Below are 16,927 nucleotides of genomic sequence, written 5' to 3' on the forward strand. Positions count from 1 at the left end.
CTGATCAATAAATAAATTACTCGTCCTGTACAGAGACCCACTACTGTACATTTAATACACACACTGTCTATTTGCTTTTTACACATTTGCTTTTGTACATACTGTAAAAAAACACATAAAACATGGCCTGCACTGTGAAAAATGGCTCATCAGATCCACCTAATGTGGTAACAAGCAAGTGAACTAATTTATTCAACTCAAAAATTACTCTGATTGAAAGAATTCTTTTAGTTTAACAAAACTAGATTTATTTTTGTGTTAACATTTTATGTGTTACCTTTGTTTTTTTTTTAAGCTTAGGCTCAGAAAATAAATCTAAATAATGCACTAAAATTAGCAGAAAGATGTCAGATTTAAGTGTGTCCTGCAGAGGGGGTGTTTACTTATTTTCAGTCAGAAAATCAACAGAACATGATCAGCCAGGTACTTACCTATAGCACTGACTGTCCTGACATTGTAAGAAAACGTATGACTGTGTTTGGTTACAGTGCTACAGTGTGGGTCTCTGTCAGACAGGTAAATGAGATGTAGCCCCCCCCACCATGTCCCCCCCTCACCCCCCATCCGGTATGTATTAGATGTAAAAGCAGTTCAGGTTGGGCTGCATTTATCACTGCGCTGTCTGACAGCGACTCCAATCAGAGGTTGGAAGGAAAGAGGCAGATTATTCAAACGCTGGCCAAGGACGCGCTAACCTTACACGCCGCTGCTGCTGACAGCCCCCGACTCTGCGCCGGAGCACGAACGGCGCCGCTTTACTGCGGCCTGTGCGGCTCAGCGCTACACGCACTTCATCACAGAGCGGATGAGGAAGCGGCTCAGAGCTCGCAGGAGCTCCATCAACTCCACGACTCTAACAGCTCTATCCATAACCTGAACGGGGGGCTGTGGCAGAGATAACGAGGGGCAGGGTGAAATAACAGCCATCAGAAACCATCACACACACGCTGCAGCACCTACAGGGCCGCGATCTGGGGCTGTCAGCGGCGTTAAGGACGCAGTGATTTCAGTGCAGAGTAGAAGAACAACTGGTGAGTGGAACAGTGTGGACACACTCTCTCCTGAGCGTCTCCTGCTTAACGTCCTTTGTGGAGCCCACTGGAAACTAAGGCTATCAAATATTCCCATTTAGGAATATCGAATATTACCTTGAATATGCGAATATTGTACAGCAACCTGTGGGCCGTGGTGGCAGCACTATGGGGCCGTTGGCTGTCTTAAATTGAATGACATCATTAATGACATTAATGACATTCAGTGAAAGACATTTAACCAAACATTTTAAATATGACAAATATAATTTCGGGGCCAATGTAAAATGTTACTCTTTTTGACTGTATTGAATTTGTCCATCATGGATTTGTGGCTACAAATAGAAAATTCTCTAAATTTCTGGTGTTTATTATGTTGCATGATTATACAGGGATGAGTGTGAAAACGCCCTAAGATGCTCAAACTGCTTTATACCAGAGCCAAACTTTGCCATGTCGGCTTAATCATTCGCTCTGAATGTTTTTCCTGCTGCTCTGTGCAGCCAGTTTGAGCTCAGATACTCTCAAACACCCCTCACAGTCCCCTCCGTCACACCCCTCACAGCCCCCTCCGTCACACCCCATGTGATGCCAATATACTCTTCAGCGTTTTTGGCACTGAAAGTAAATATATGCTGTGGTGGAAAAATGAATGTCTTTTTTAAGAACAACACATTTCAAATTTAAACTGAAGGGCAGAGCTGGTTCTGCTCCTGACGCTCAGTGGAACCTGCGTACCTGTTTCCTGCTGTAGTCCCGCAGCGCCGTGTCGAAGCCCTCCGCCATGCGATGAAAGGCCAGCTCCACGTCAGCCGTCCACCAGACCTGCGTGGCGGTCAGGGCCGGCTGGGCCGGACGCTCTAAAGCCCACTGCTCCCGCGGACGCTCCTCATACACGCTCACGGCCTCGGCCATCTGCCTCCTCACCGCGCCTCTCATCGCCTCCTCCACTCGGCTCAGCCACAGCTCCACCTGTAAACAGCGAGACGGACAGTAAAAAATGAGCTTTTTAAATTCAAAACCAGCCAGAGAGCTGCATTTCAGCCAAACGAGCGCAAGTTGTGTTGATAATTAGTATAAACAATTCTAATCAGTTTTAACATTCAAAATTGATGCAGCTAAAATTTTTCTACCCCTTTTACACAGTAAATTTATACAGTAAAGACAATCACAGTAACACAACAACCTTTCTTTGGATTTTTAGTTTTGAAATAGCCAGAGAATTTTGTTTTGGATGAAAAAGTGCATAATTTATTGAATATTATTGTAGTTAATTAGGATTTAACTTGAAAGCTCAGTCAAATGTGCAAAATGCTTAAGTAAAATCAAAAAAGAGAAAGACACGGCAAACAGGAATCCTCAAATAAACAAAGAGAAATCGTGGTATTTCTTCATATTGTCTATCTTGTGAAAGAGTTCATACAAATGTAACTTATAAAAAAAACATCAGATCCACCGTAAAAAATGTGCTGTTGTGACTTTATTGATCTTTATGTAATCAAACTCATGTTTTACAGTAAAAATGATCTTGTGCATCATTCTTATGAAACAGCCTCAAAACGTGTTAAGCGTCGCACAGATAAACAATATTCATATAATTTAGTTGAGCAGCTGGAGCTCAGCAACAGGTTTGAGGGCATTTTTACTCCAGTCCTCATTACTGCAGTGTGACCACATCTGTGTTTTTCATTACCGATATCGTTTTTTAATAAATGACTATTTCTTAGTTTATTATTATTCATCAGTGTTTTCAGAGCAATATTAAGCTCTGTTGGGCTGCAGCATCCAGTATATAAATTCCTACGTAGTGCACTATGTAGGGAGCAGGGAACTGTTCGAGACCAATTTGGTCACCAGAATCACTTATAAAGCATTAAACAGTGCTGTGTTATCAAATGTTCATTATTATATGACAAAAAGTTAAAATGTTTATGAAACGACCACAATATAGTGATGGGCGACCAAATGTTCTTCCCCTCATTCAGCGGTCTATGGCTGCTTGGCAACATAACGATGTTATGTTGATTATTATGAATAACAAATTATTATCTGAAAAATGTGTGTTTAATCATATTTTGTGTTGGCTGCCGTTTTATAAAAGCAGTAAGCCACTTAAGGTCGTGCTTTTATCACGGAGAGGGGGGTTTACTCCACTTCGCGTTGTGCCTAAGAAACCCTTCCCTGTGATAAAATCTCAGTAACTCACAGCCTTGAGGCTCATTGCTTTAATAAACTCCTTCAGCTCTTTGTACGGTGCAGATGAAGGGGTTACCGGGCCGTCGCAGTCACACCGGGTGAAGAAGGGCACGTATTCTCTCTCAGCGCTGAACATCCCCTCGGCCACCGCGTCCGTCAGACCGAACTGCAGGTCGGCCAGGCTGTCGAACAGCTTCGCGAGGTGATGGGTGACCTGAGCACAACCACACAGCTCGACTGTCTCATTCTTCACAGATCAGGACAAAAGAGCACACGGTAACATCGCCGCGAGAGCACAACAGCTCAACGCACGGAGAGAGAAAGGGTATAATGAGGCGTGCATAATGACGGAATTAAGGATGTACTGGTACTTCTAATTATAATCAGCGCACAATGAGAGCAAGACGAGGAACCCTGACCCTGTTCTGGTAACGAAGCGCTAGCAGGTACGTGGGAGGATACGGCCGGGCCGGCGTCAACCCGAGCGTAAAAAATATCTTTCTTTTATCATAATCATATTCCAGCGAGAACTGATGCCCTTCTAACTATCAGTGCAATGAACAAAAAAGTTTAATCAAAACAGATAAAGGCCACGTGGGGTGAGGAGGAGCTCATTATGCTCTTTCTGTGTTGAATTATAATCTGTGCGGTCGAATCAAAGCTACCGCCGGAGATAAATGGCTGCGTAGAGTCTGCAGGCAATATGAAAAGAACCGTTCTAGCGAAGGTTAAAGCCATCATAGGGGACGTACAGTAAATGTCCATAAAACCTGTCCAAATCCACATCTGCACACGCTGTCAACCGGCCTCAGAGGGTAAAATCTACCAGGCAGCTTGTTTATTCAAATATATTCAAAATACATATAATTTTAAATACACAGGACAGGGCAGAAGTTCATGCATTTAATTTCCAGTCAAAACGGCCATCAAGTACAAGTCATTCATTTCTCAGGGCTGGAAAACAGGCTGAGATCTATTCAGTAACTAAATATGATCTCAATTTTTCCCTCATTCAGTGAGTCACTCTCTCCCTTTATTCCAGCTTCCATTCTGTTCAGGAGACTCACTTTCAGCTCCTCAAAGAATCTGCAGACACACCTCCAAAGTTCAGTCTTAGAAGCTGGTTGATGATTTTCTGAAGTAATCAAACACATTCAGTGGTGTTGAGGTCTGGACTCTGGGGTGGTCAGTCCATCGTTCAGCTTCTTTGTTTGATGTGTCCGTCTCCTTTTCTCAGTGAGGTTCTTCTTGATCAGCTACACATCCTTTCAGACCCACAGCGCTGAGTCGTCTTCTCACAGTGGAAGGATGGACAGAAACACCTGTGGATGTTTTCAGATCTGATCAGCTTGATTTTCTCCTCTCTCTCAGAGATGAAAGCTTTAAGTGCTGTTTATCTGATGGGGGCAGTTTTGGGGTCGACCAGCTCTTCCAGGTGGTTGTTAGGAGCCCCATTTTCACTGTAGCTCTTAATCAGCTCCAGTTTTGGGAACTGTTTTTTCCCATTTAATTTTCCTTTGACTTTTTCCTTCTTTATGCAAGTGGATTCTAACCTCCTCACAAACATCTCTTGAAAAAGAACAACTTGTTCTTAATGGCTGTTTTGACTTACCTGTATGTAGGAGTGGGCAATATGGCAGTACTTCATCATTATCATGATACATAAGGTCACAATACTCTTTTCTGAGCATATCGTGAATATCATCAGTACTTAAGGAACAGTGACTGACTACATGATTTATTACAGAGAGAGCATCATTAGGCCTGTTTAACTGGCTTTAGTGCAGTTTTATTATAATTATTATTATTATTATACGTAGTACTATGGATTTTATTTTGTCTCAGAAAAACTAAATATTGTGACACATACTGTGTATCGTGAAAATACATAAATGCTTGACAGCTTCACATCCTTTCAGATCACAGTCTCTTTCAGAAAGCCCTGATTCTTCACACTGAAACTGATCAAATTATTTTACTGAGGCCAAACGGGGGGCAAGCGTGTGGTGTAACTCGTCAGACGGCTTCCTTTTTCGGGCGCAGTACCGGACTCGTCAGGTTCACGTGGTAAACAGTGTATGATTGTAAACATTAGCAGTGTAGGCTAACAAAAAGCGCTACATTCAATGATTATGAATAGTCTGGTTAATATGTACAGCAGCACTACATAAGTCACATAAGTCAGATAAGACTAATAGATCACAGGCTATTAGAGGATTTTAGACGACTGTGTAACCCAGAGAAACGCAGGGCGGGAAACATTACCTGTTTAGGCTGGTTGCCTTTGGAGAGAATATCTAGTAAGTCAGCAGAGGAGATGAAGTAGAAGCGAGGGAACGCTATTCTCTTTGATTCTAGATATTTGGCTAGTGCTTTCTCACACACAGCAAGCCTGGAGAAACACAAATGACTCAATTAATCCATTTATCTCTGTAACAAGCGGTAAAATTATGAAAAATCAATACTTTTTGGCAAACCTCATTTGTAAATCCTCAAGCGTCTCCAAAAGATGTGGCCTGTTGGTGGCAGCAATTACGTTCCTGGTTTCAGAGCTTTTAAACATGAGATCCTAAAAACACAGATTCAGTAAAATAATAAAGACAGAGACGTTCAGAAAGTAGTGCTTTACTATTCAAACACAATTCAAAACCTCTAACTTTCCATCCTTACAGAAGAGAGTCTAAAGAGAAAACTGATAAGCAAAAGGCTATATTATCATTTTTCACTCTGTGTATATATATAATATTGTATACATAATATTTCACTTAATATATATATATATATATATATATATATATATATATATACACACACACTCACATATTACACTTGTCCTTTCAATCAAATCAGCTCATTGTTTTAAATGTTTTGATTAGTTAAAAGTGCAATGGTGGGAATATATTTGAGATTTATACCCCTTTAGAACATTATAATGTCCTGCGTAAGCACAGCTAATCTCACACTGAATTAAAAGTATCGTTACGGCAGTGAAATATTAAATGCAGTAAAAGTAGAGTTGCTGAGTTCTCCGACAGAACTACGGTGGAACTTAGCACGAAAGGCATGAGACACAAGAATGTAACTGCTAGAGCATCTAAGGTGGAATGAAGCACTTCACTAAGAAGTTGGCAAAATAGTCCGACAGGAAATAAAGTCTTTTTTTCGTCTGTTCTTCTCTTTTTGGATCCTTTTGTTTTAAAATAAAACGCTAAAGCTCCAGAGTGAGAGGAGCGATCAACAGCACAGCAGAACAGGAGCGGAACCAGCATGGCAGAATAACATTAAACCCAAAAAGAGAATTAGGAGTTAAATGTACGATATTCACAAAAGCACAACTCTGTTCAACGAGTACTGAAGTGAACTGGTTCCTCCTCACCTCTGACGAGGCCTGATCACTGTTCAATATCTGGCACTCAAATGTAAACGTCAGCTGAGATCCACAAACTCACCTTAAAGTCGGAGTTGACGGAGTGGAACCGGAGCGTGTCGGCGGGTAGCTGGTGCTGAATGTCGTCTGAACCCATGAAGACGCTCTCCAGGTGAGCCCAGCTCCTCTGCACCTCTAACCACAGCATCAGCACCGACTCAGCCTGAGTGAGGCGGGTCTGCAGAACCTGCACCTGCCCGTGGAAAAACTCCACCTGCTTCATCTGCGACATGGCCTGCAGCTGCACCTGAGAGAGAGCGGGGTGACGCACAGACGCTCAGCAGGACGGCAGCGAACAGAGCCAGCAGATCTGCGACTGAATATTACATTAAAGGTCATTTTGATCCCCGATAGGAAGTTACCAAGTTAAAAAGAGGAAAAACCTTCTAACATCTATCTTCTCCAGACTTTCACAGCTTTACCTGCAGTGTGAGTGATTGATTACTAAATCACAGAAAAACATGTTTAACAGGAATTATTCAGGACCAGTAATGTTGCATAGAAAAAACCGGTGACCAATCACACCTCGCAGAAAAAGGTCGGTACCAGTCACGTCTCACAACACAGGTTCAGGAAAAATGAAGAAGGAAATGTTCGGGACCAATCAGATCTCACAGAAAAAGTTGAAAACCAATCATGTCTCATAGGAAAAAGTGCCAAGTAATCATATTTCATATGATATATACATGAAAAGAACAAATTATTACAGTTATGAAAAGTAAGGAGGTTTTGAAATATTACTTATTGAAATAATATTCCTTCAGCACTGAAATGTCATATTTCAGTCAGTGTTTTGGTTATTTTTGTAAACTGCTGTTATGTGTAGTATTTCTAAAACCTGTATAATCTACCATGTTCAGTTTGAAATGTACTGAAGCCGCACTGTGAGTTTAAAATCCACTAAAGGGCTTTTTGAACCTGATTGTTTTCCTGAATAAGGTCAGTGCTTGGTAACAGTGCTGTGTTTGGCTGGATCTGGTTCCTACGCTCGCAGAATGCTAACAAAACACACCCCTGTGAGCTCTGCACCCAATAAATCAGATGCCTGAATGAAGGAGGCCGACAGCAGCTGATCTGCGGACACTCTGCTGCGGAAGAACCAGACAGAAGCTCTAAACATCTCACTCATTTCCAGGCAACCGCCAAGGCTCACCGCTGATAAGCTGGGTAAACACACTGAGCCGTAATGTAGCTTAGCACTAGCATTCATTAGCTGAAACTGTCATAAACAACAGCTTCTTAAAGTCTCTCCTTTTGCCTGAAGGTCCACTCTGCTGCACAGATTCCTGGGATTAATATAGAACTGACTTAAATGTTCACAGTACTGTATTGTGTCATTAGGAAGACCCCGTCATCACCGTTACTGCAGATACAGCCCTGCAGGTGGATAAACACCAACAACACAGACCAGAATGACCACGAAAAAGATGAAGAGATATGTGGGCTGAAGGAAGTGCGAATATACATCAAAGTCGTCAAATTTATCAAAGGGGTGAAATCTCTCCTGCAGAACTGGTTGCCAACACAAACCAAGATGTATGACGTTTTCATGTACGTTTTCCCATCTATTCTATGTTAAAGCGTCTCGATTCTCCAGAGCTCTAACACAGTTTAATCTGATGTATTTGCAGGTGTTTGTACCTGATGCTCTTCCAGCCTCTCAACGAGCTCATCGTCGCACCTCAGCAGCGGTGTGCAGGTGCGGAAATGCTCCTCATAAGCAAACTCCATCAGCGCCCACGTCTGGCTGATCTCACCCAACACCTGAGGAAGGAAAAAGACATTCAGCAAGACTTTCATTAAAGCGGCGGTTCAGAAAACAGGAGCGGGCTGGATGAATCTGATCCGCCGCCTTTTTTGCTGCTTTAAAGGAACCTCTATCGCTGAGGGGCTGAAGATGGAGATTAAACAGAAACCTTCTCAATGGACATCTCTTTGACTGCTCTGGCCACCGTGCTGTGAACCTCCTCTTCATACATGTGTAGCTGCAGAGCCAGTAAGTCTGCGAGGGTGGTTCTCTCGGTCAGGGTGAGGTCCACCTGAGGAACAGAACCTTCAGCTGATTCTGGTGTTACAGTCAGACACAGTGTGTCAGTGTGATTCAACCTGCGGCTGATAAATGTTTCTCTTTAAGGTTTTGTGGTTGATGGTTTGGAGTGTTGCGTTGTTGCAATGTTAGGCTGTCTTATTTTATTTTGTCTTATCATATCAGACTACAGCTGAAATCAGACATGTGGCTAACAGGGGCACATGCAGGTGTATTACTGTGAAAGTGTTCCTGATTGATGGGCAGAAAGATCTGCACGAGCACTCGAGCTGCACTGACTCCACAAGTTTGTGTAAAAGTCTCTGATCAGCAGATCAGATCCTCCTGAACATGAGCTTCACTGGGAGAGATCAGACTAAAACACTCTGACATGATTTCAAACATTTGCTTAAATGTGAACATTGACCTGGACACAGTGCAGAATCTCCAGTGTTTCTTCTTCATTTTAATTTTCATAACTTTGTTTTACATTTTTCAAGATTATTAAACTTTCTACCGTTTAATTCCAGGTTTCAATCACATTTTAAATGTGTTCTCAGACTGTCGAACTCCACTGTAGACAGACAGACAGACAGACAGATGCATGGGCGCATGGATGGATAGATAGATAAACATATAAACAGACAGACAAACAGAAAAATAGATAGATAGACAAAGATGAATGGATGAATGAACAGATACACAGATCAACAGACAGACAGACGGACAGACCGATACAAGGACACACAGACAGACAGATAAACAGGTAGACAGACAGATAGACAGACGGACAGATAGACAAACAGACAGATGGATGGACAGACGAATGGACAAATAGACAGACAGACGGATGGACAAACAGACAGAGACACGGACAGACAGATGGACAGACAGACACACAGACAGACAATTCCTACTCACCCCAGTAGCCCTGACCAGTTGTGTCCAGTGTCTGTCTCTCATGGCAGTGTTCTGCAGCTCAGCCACGGCCCTCAGAGAGGTCAGCAGGTCTCTCAGTCTGCAGTCCAGACCCACAAACACGGCCCAGCCACGAGCCTCTTTATCGAGAACCTGCAGTTCCTGAGTGAACAGTAGAACCTGTGTTAGTTATGAAGATCACAGATTCTTCTGAAAGATCCTCTCAGGCAGCTCCAGCTCGTTCACATTAAACCGATTTCACTCTCAGCCACAGCAGCTGCGCCGCCGCAGATTCCGGCCCTTCTGTGCAGGTTTGTATCTTGTGTTTGTGGAACAGCTGGTCACAGCGTTAAAGATCTTTCCCTCCATTTCATGAACATGTTAGAACGTCACCAGCTGAACACCACTTCAGCTCAGTGGAGCGAAAAGGACACAAAAATTCAGACAAACTCTCTGGCAGAAGTTCTTACCTTTGCAAACCTCCTGAGTTCTGCGTCCATCTCATCCACGTTAATCTCCCTCCAGGCCGTCAGAGCCCAGCCTGCTATACGACTCTGAGAACACAGAAAGAGTCAGTTACTCACCATAAAGTGGTCAAGCTACAAATGTGCTCTGTTAAACTTCTCCTCGCTCAGTACAACCATATCTCTCCTAACAATAACTTAGTCTGGTTAATCAAAGTCGACTTGCAGAAAAGAAAATTCCAAGCTCCGCCCACAAACTCACCTCTGGGTCAGTGACAGACAAGGTTTTCCAAAATGACAATTTTGTAAAAATCTTATTAAAAAGGACATGATGTACATTTTATAACTGCATGCATATTTGCATTTATATCTCTGTGTATTTTGTATTTTAAATCTAGTGAGTGTTATCGAAGCTTTTAAACTGTGCTGGTCTGGTTGCTCCATCTGACTGACTGGTTGAGCCACCTGACTTTTCAGACTAATTTAAAATTAAACAGGCATCTACTTAGACACCCGTAAAAACCTTTATCCTTCAACTTGAGTTTATACTTACATTTTTTTCAAATAAATAAACATTATTATAATAGTTGTGCATTTTTATGGTTCTCCTGAGGTCAGAACACCTTTAAAGGCTCTTCATGTAATATGATCCTCATATGTTTCATATCTAAATGCTCCATTATCTTCATCACTACTTTCCAAAACCGCTGCAGCAGCTTCAGCAGCTGTAAACTCTCTGCACGCCGTTTCACATGAGTCTCCGATGTGGACTGAATGAAGAATGAAGGGTTTCCGGCGTGATGGTCAGTCCTTAGTGATTTCCTGAGTGTCCATTGGTCAGTTTCACACAGAATGTAGACGGACACACGAATCCACCAGTTCCACACGGTGAGAGGCAGATGACGTGTATCTCAGCCCCTCTTCATCGGCTCATAACTCCGGATGTGAGTCTCGTATGATCTCGTGATAAGATGGAATGGAAAGGGCGACTCTACAGATTCAGGAAGTGTCTGAACTGGATTTCTGAGCTGGATCATCACAGAGACACAGACACAGATATAGAAACAGAGAATTTGACGTGCAGGAGGTTCGTTAATAACTCAAATGAGAGTGTTTGAGTAACCTGAGCACACAGCAGCAGGTCCCACAGCTGCTTTAAGGTGGAAATCTCTCTCCTCCACAGTCTGAGCTGCCTGAAGTCCGGGCTGCTCACTTCAAACAGCTTACAGCTCTCCTGCAGCTCCGCCAGCTCCAGCTCCAGAGTCACCAGCTCACCATAGCACTGAGGAACCACAGCACACAAAACAGCACGTTAACTCTGACAGTCAGGATTAACGCACAGAGAAACGGCACAAACAGAACATCACGGTACCTCTGATGATACAGGACCAATTAGTTTTTCTGAACTTTAAAGAAAAATTCTACTGACTTTTCGTCAAAAGTTTCGTATAATTCTATTGTTGTGACAAAGAAATTCATTCAGAGTGGTTTGGTGTGAAATGGTTCAGATGTCTTTACAGTGGTGGTGATAGGAACCAGGGGTCGCCATGACTACAACACAGATATAGACATTTTATTTACTATCCAGAACCACCAGTGAACCTACACGAGTCTTCTGAGTTTATATGGAATGTTGATGATGGAAAATAGTGGAAAATCTGAAATAATAAGTTTTCTTTGGGGACTATTTTGCCTCACAGTGCCCTGCATGTATCCCTCCACCATGAATGGAGTTTAAGTTCTCACAACTATCATAAAACAGTGTCTCAGTCATCAGGCAGTGAATTCATAACCATTTACGTTTACACCCTCAGGAACCATGAGTTGAAGATAAAATAAGAAATGATGTACTTTGTCCAGCTGAGAGTACGGGTTCTCTGCGCCGAACTGGAGAGGAGCTTCGTTTCTAAACCTTTCTTCAAACTGACTCAGCTTCACCTGTCAATCAACAAAAAGAGCATAACAGATCATTTTCCATCTCTACTTTGTAATAAGGTTAATAGATTAATGACTGAATAATAAGTCTGCAGCGTAGTTAAAGCAGGATGTCCAACCTCGAAGGCTCCGTACTTCCTGCGTATGACGGCCACCTCAGCGTTCTGCAGAGGAGCCACCTCGTGCTTCACTGTCCAGGCCAGCTTCTTAACGCTGCTCCATCTCTCAGGCAGCTCCTGCACACATACACGAGACCCGGTCATCTCACAGAAACACTGCTGGAGATCATACAGAAATCTGGAGAAAGCAGCGATACAGATGTCCAGCCACTTCACAGCACCTTCACAGTGACTGGTTCCTGTATTTGCAGATTTATGTTCAAAATCCTGTAAATATGATTAACATGCTGCTGTTTTTTATTGTCTGATCTGATTTCAGTGACAGACTGAGATCATTTAAACATTAACATAGAATTTTACTCGTTTCTGAAATACACGCCACTCTGGATATTAATGTTACTATAATTTCATTCTGGACATTAATTTTATTAGAACTTCACTGGAAACCACAGCCTGCTTTTAACAGTCTGCACTGCTTGGTGGAAAATCTGTCTCAGTATTATTAATCAGAGAGTGAATTATGTACTGATCACTGGTGAATGTTATGATATGGTTTCTGGTCTCCGTCTGAACACAGCTCTCACCTCCAGCTGCACGTAGATGTTCTCAGGCAGGGTTTCTCCGTACTGCTCCAGGAGACTGACCACAGCCCTCAGAGGCCCAAACAGCTGATCTGTACTGGACTGTCTGTCTCTGACCGCCAGCAAACAGCTCATAACCTGCACCAGAGCCTGATGATCTCCACCCCTCACTGGCTCCCTCAGCCCTGAGTCCGCCCTCAGGATGAACTCCTCCAGCTCTGCGACACTGAGAGACGCAGAGAACTTAGAGACTTCAGATTGATGGAGAATGTGTTGTATTTAGTTCTGTGTAGAACCTTTTTGAAAATGCCACCAAAAATGTCTCTGCTATTGTTACGATGTCAAGCTTGTAACAGTAGAACAACCGTTTTGGTGCTACATAGAACCCTTTTCAAAAAGGTTCTACATAGAACTAAACACAACACATTCTCCATCAATCTGAAGAACCATTTCACCCTGCAAAAAAACATTAATCATGCAAAGGGTTCTTTGAGTGGTCATGGTTCTATACAGAACCATTTCCTTTAATAAAGAACCTTAAAAGAACCATCTTTCGACTCCAGAGCTTCTCCTGAAATGAAGGTGTTAATAGTGAGTCTGTGCTGCAGTAACAGCCTCTACTCTTCTGGAAGGCTTTACACTAGATGTTGAACATTGCTGTGAGGATTTGATTGAGCATTATTGAGGTCAGGTACTGGTGTTGGATGGTCAGTTCTGGGTCACTCCAACTCATCCCAAAGGTACTGGATGGAGCTCCATCACCCCAGAGAACACAGTTCCACTGCTCCACAGCCCAATGCTTTATACCCCTCTAGCCCACGCTTGGCATTGGGCATGGAGACCTCAGGATCATGTGCATCTCATTCTCCTGGTCAGTGCTTGTCTATGGAATTTATACGAGCTGAAGTAGCTGAATTCACTCATTAGACGGACTGTTAGGATACTGTTGTACAGACAGTGTATATTTGTTTTAGATTTCATACATACTGCTAGAACTAGAACCCTTTCAGGATTTTCTATATATAAAAACACATTAACTTCAGCACATTTTAATTCCCAATCATTGTTTATCTACTGAATTGTATATATTGAAAAAACCTGTGCAAAAGTTATGGTACACATCATATTTTATTTTTGTTCCAGTATGTTTCACCATAAACTTTGCAATAGAATTAGCCATATTTAAGTTTGGGATGTGTTCACTTATTTTCACCTTATTTTGAGCATGACGTACGACATTAGAGAGAAACGCTAAAGGTTCCGTCTTACTTGTCAGTGACGTATGACACGAGGTGCTCCTTGAACATCCAGCTCCATTTTTTGATGGTGTTTAAAAGACTCATCTTAAACGGACGGATATCCACTTTAAACCAGCCCTCAAACACCCGCCCGTCCTCCAGCCTGCTGACCTCCACATACAGCTCTTCATAATGATCGATCTGTGCAGGAAAAGGGGGAGTTAGGTAACATATAGAACTCCTTCAAAATCAGCCTTTATTTTCACTCCTGTTAAAGGGATATTCCAGCGTTTTTCAAACAAAAGTCGAAAGACTCGAAACTCATTTATTCCTGTTTTTCACCTGCTTTTCCTCTTTTCTGTATTTTAATATTTTATACTGATGATAAAGCCTTACTCTCTGGAATTCTCTGGACCTGGCTTTTCTGTAAAGCTGCTTTGTGACGCCTGCTGTAAAAAGTGCTACATAAATAAACTTTGACCTGACTTATAATAGAAGTCAATAGTAGCTGCTGCGAATAAACATTAGAAATACGTGACTATAGGTAGCACTGAATTGACATCACTTCACTTTGTGGGTTATAACACAATCTAAACTCAAAGATGATTTATTGATTTGGTACCAATCAACATCTCTGATCAAACTGACTTTTTCTTGCTATTGAGATTTTGAAGCCTTAGCCACAATTATTCATACACGTCACCAGAATATCAGGAATACAGCGGGACGCTTCTTTTGGGTTTGGTGAACATGATCAATACGAGCTGAATGGATAAACTGAGAGAACTTCTCACCAAGACTTCATAGGACTTCACACCACTGGAGAGCACACTTTCCTGGTATCCATGGTGATAAGGCGAGGCCTGTTAATAACTTCGCCCACAACATTTTGCTAAAAATGAATTACTACAACTAGTCCCATTTCTGAAAGAGGCGATTATACAGATTAAAAGGCCCATATTATTAAAAACCAGACTTTATCTGTGTAGAATGTAAACACTGCCCAGTCCAAAGAGTTTCACTCCCCAGTCCATATATGGAAAAACTGCTGTTTTGAATGAACAGTTTTTGTGATGTCACTCAAGTTCTGCAGAAATACATGTTTCACATGAACGTTTACGCCGACTGTCCTCTCTGGCGAGGGGGTTTTTCAGGTAACATGAATCTGTGGTTCAGTACAGAGAGAGATTTGGCTGAAAAACACTGGAATTTTCCTTTAAGATGAGCGAAAAGGCAAAAACAGGGTGTGGAGCTTTACCTGCTGTTTGAACTGGTCAGTGGTGGGCGGAGTCTCCGGTAAAGCGTCCTCTCCGTAGGCTTCGACATCCTCAGCAGTGAGAGACTGACCGTAGAGGAGGAACTGCCTGAGGAACTCGGCCCGCTCGTCCAGCCACAGGTGGGAGTAGCGCTCGAACGTGTTCCGATACTGAGAGACCTTCCTGACGACGTCACTCACTCGCTCCATCACTTCCTGCCGCAGGTCCAACAGGTCCAGCATATCGTCCATATCGTCCTATCAGAAAGACATTAATGACGGCTGCACATTAATAAGACACCAAACTGTCGGCTGTCAGATCAGAACAGTGTTAAACTTAAAACAGTGTTCACCTGATAGTCCTCCACGTCCAGGTGAGACGCCACCCGTTTGACCTGAGCAGACATCTTGAACACGTCTGCCAGCAGCCCCTCCACCAGCTCGTAGAACCCGTCTCCGGCGTGAGGGTCCATAGAGGGTCTGAAGACAATCTCGGAGCCACTGAGCTCCATCTGAGCCTCTAACAGCGGAGAACGTCTCACAGAAACCTCCATATTATCAACAAAGAACTCCAGAGAGTGAGAGACAGCGCTGAAAAAGCCTTCCACCACCATCTCATCCACATACTCCACATAGTCCTGCCACGCCTCTGAGCCTCCGTCTGCTCCAAACAGGTCCCTGTTCTCCTGCAGAGATCAGTGAAAAGGGAACAGCTTCAGAAAATCAGATCCATGAAGAGAAAAATTAATAATGTGTAATAATGAACACTTCAAAAAAGAGCATCTTGACAATGAAACTTAACTTAGTAACTTAAATCTAGTTCGTATCTCTAATATTTTCATGTTCAGACTGCTATAAGCTTATGATGAGATGATCTAACTCATTTCCTGACCTTTCTTACTTATTTTAAATAGTTTTATAAAGTACAATCTCACCTTACTGGCATATAATTTATGTGCTATAGTGAGATAATTCTACTTCATAAAATCAGTAAAATTAACTTGGTAAAAACACCAATGACTGAATAGCTGAATTTTATTTGTTGCTAAATAAGCACAGAACATTACAAAAGTAAATATTTCCATTCAGTAAAGATCAACTCTGTAATTACTGAGTGGATCACGTCATGTGATAAACGTTAATAACCATGTGATTAACAGCTAACAGATATATCGCTGGTAAATAGGTAACAGTTAGTTAGCGAAATCACTGTGGATAAAATATTTTAACCTTTGTTTTTAGCTTTTAAAAACATTTTTAAAAGTTTGTGATATGTTCGATGCAGCTTTCTACCCACAGCGTGAAGTCTGCTTTCTTGAGCTAAACATGCCAAACCAGCTCATAAGAAAACTAAATTATTATTTAACGACAGCTCATTAAAAATCGAGGTTATGTACAGAGGAACTCCAACAAATTATTCCAAATTTCCTGCATAATTAAATTGTTAAGATGTAAACAGAGTCGTTCAGAGCGGTTTGGTTTCTAGAGAAACTTATCGAGTCAGAACTGTTCACAGTGGTGGTGATAGGAACCAGACGTCCACCTCTAAAAGCTCCCTCACAGAAATAGATGACAACAATATCTGAGCAGCTTTGAACTGAGTTTTGTTTATATATGTAATGTATTCATGGCAGAAAGGTTGACTTCCACTATTTTCCATCATCAACATTCCATATAAACTCAGAAGACTCGTGTAGGTTCACTGGTGGTTCTGGATAGTAAATAAAATGTCTATAT

General features: G+C 42.2%; 1 protein-coding gene across 1 annotated transcript in view; it reads right to left on the reverse strand.

The window, feature by feature from the left end:
• The window catches only part of LOC118825795 (dynein heavy chain 11, axonemal), a 119,351-nt gene that overhangs the window by 84,268 nt on the left and 18,156 nt on the right, over positions 1–16,927 (reverse strand). The window contains 16 exon segments of the mRNA XM_036596623.1: positions 1,770–2,003; positions 3,304–3,441; positions 5,493–5,619; positions 5,705–5,796; positions 6,677–6,901; positions 8,296–8,418; positions 8,571–8,693; positions 9,602–9,760; positions 10,069–10,152; positions 11,186–11,344; positions 11,914–12,000; positions 12,117–12,233; positions 12,701–12,923; positions 13,967–14,136; positions 15,194–15,448; positions 15,544–15,876. Coding sequence (XP_036452516.1) covers positions 1,770–2,003; positions 3,304–3,441; positions 5,493–5,619; positions 5,705–5,796; positions 6,677–6,901; positions 8,296–8,418; positions 8,571–8,693; positions 9,602–9,760; positions 10,069–10,152; positions 11,186–11,344; positions 11,914–12,000; positions 12,117–12,233; positions 12,701–12,923; positions 13,967–14,136; positions 15,194–15,448; positions 15,544–15,876 — 2,649 coding nt within the window.

Source organism: Colossoma macropomum, unplaced genomic scaffold (genome assembly GCF_904425465.1).
Source record: "Colossoma macropomum unplaced genomic scaffold, Colossoma_macropomum, whole genome shotgun sequence".
In the NCBI taxonomy this organism is placed as follows: Eukaryota; Metazoa; Chordata; class Actinopteri; order Characiformes; family Serrasalmidae; genus Colossoma; species Colossoma macropomum.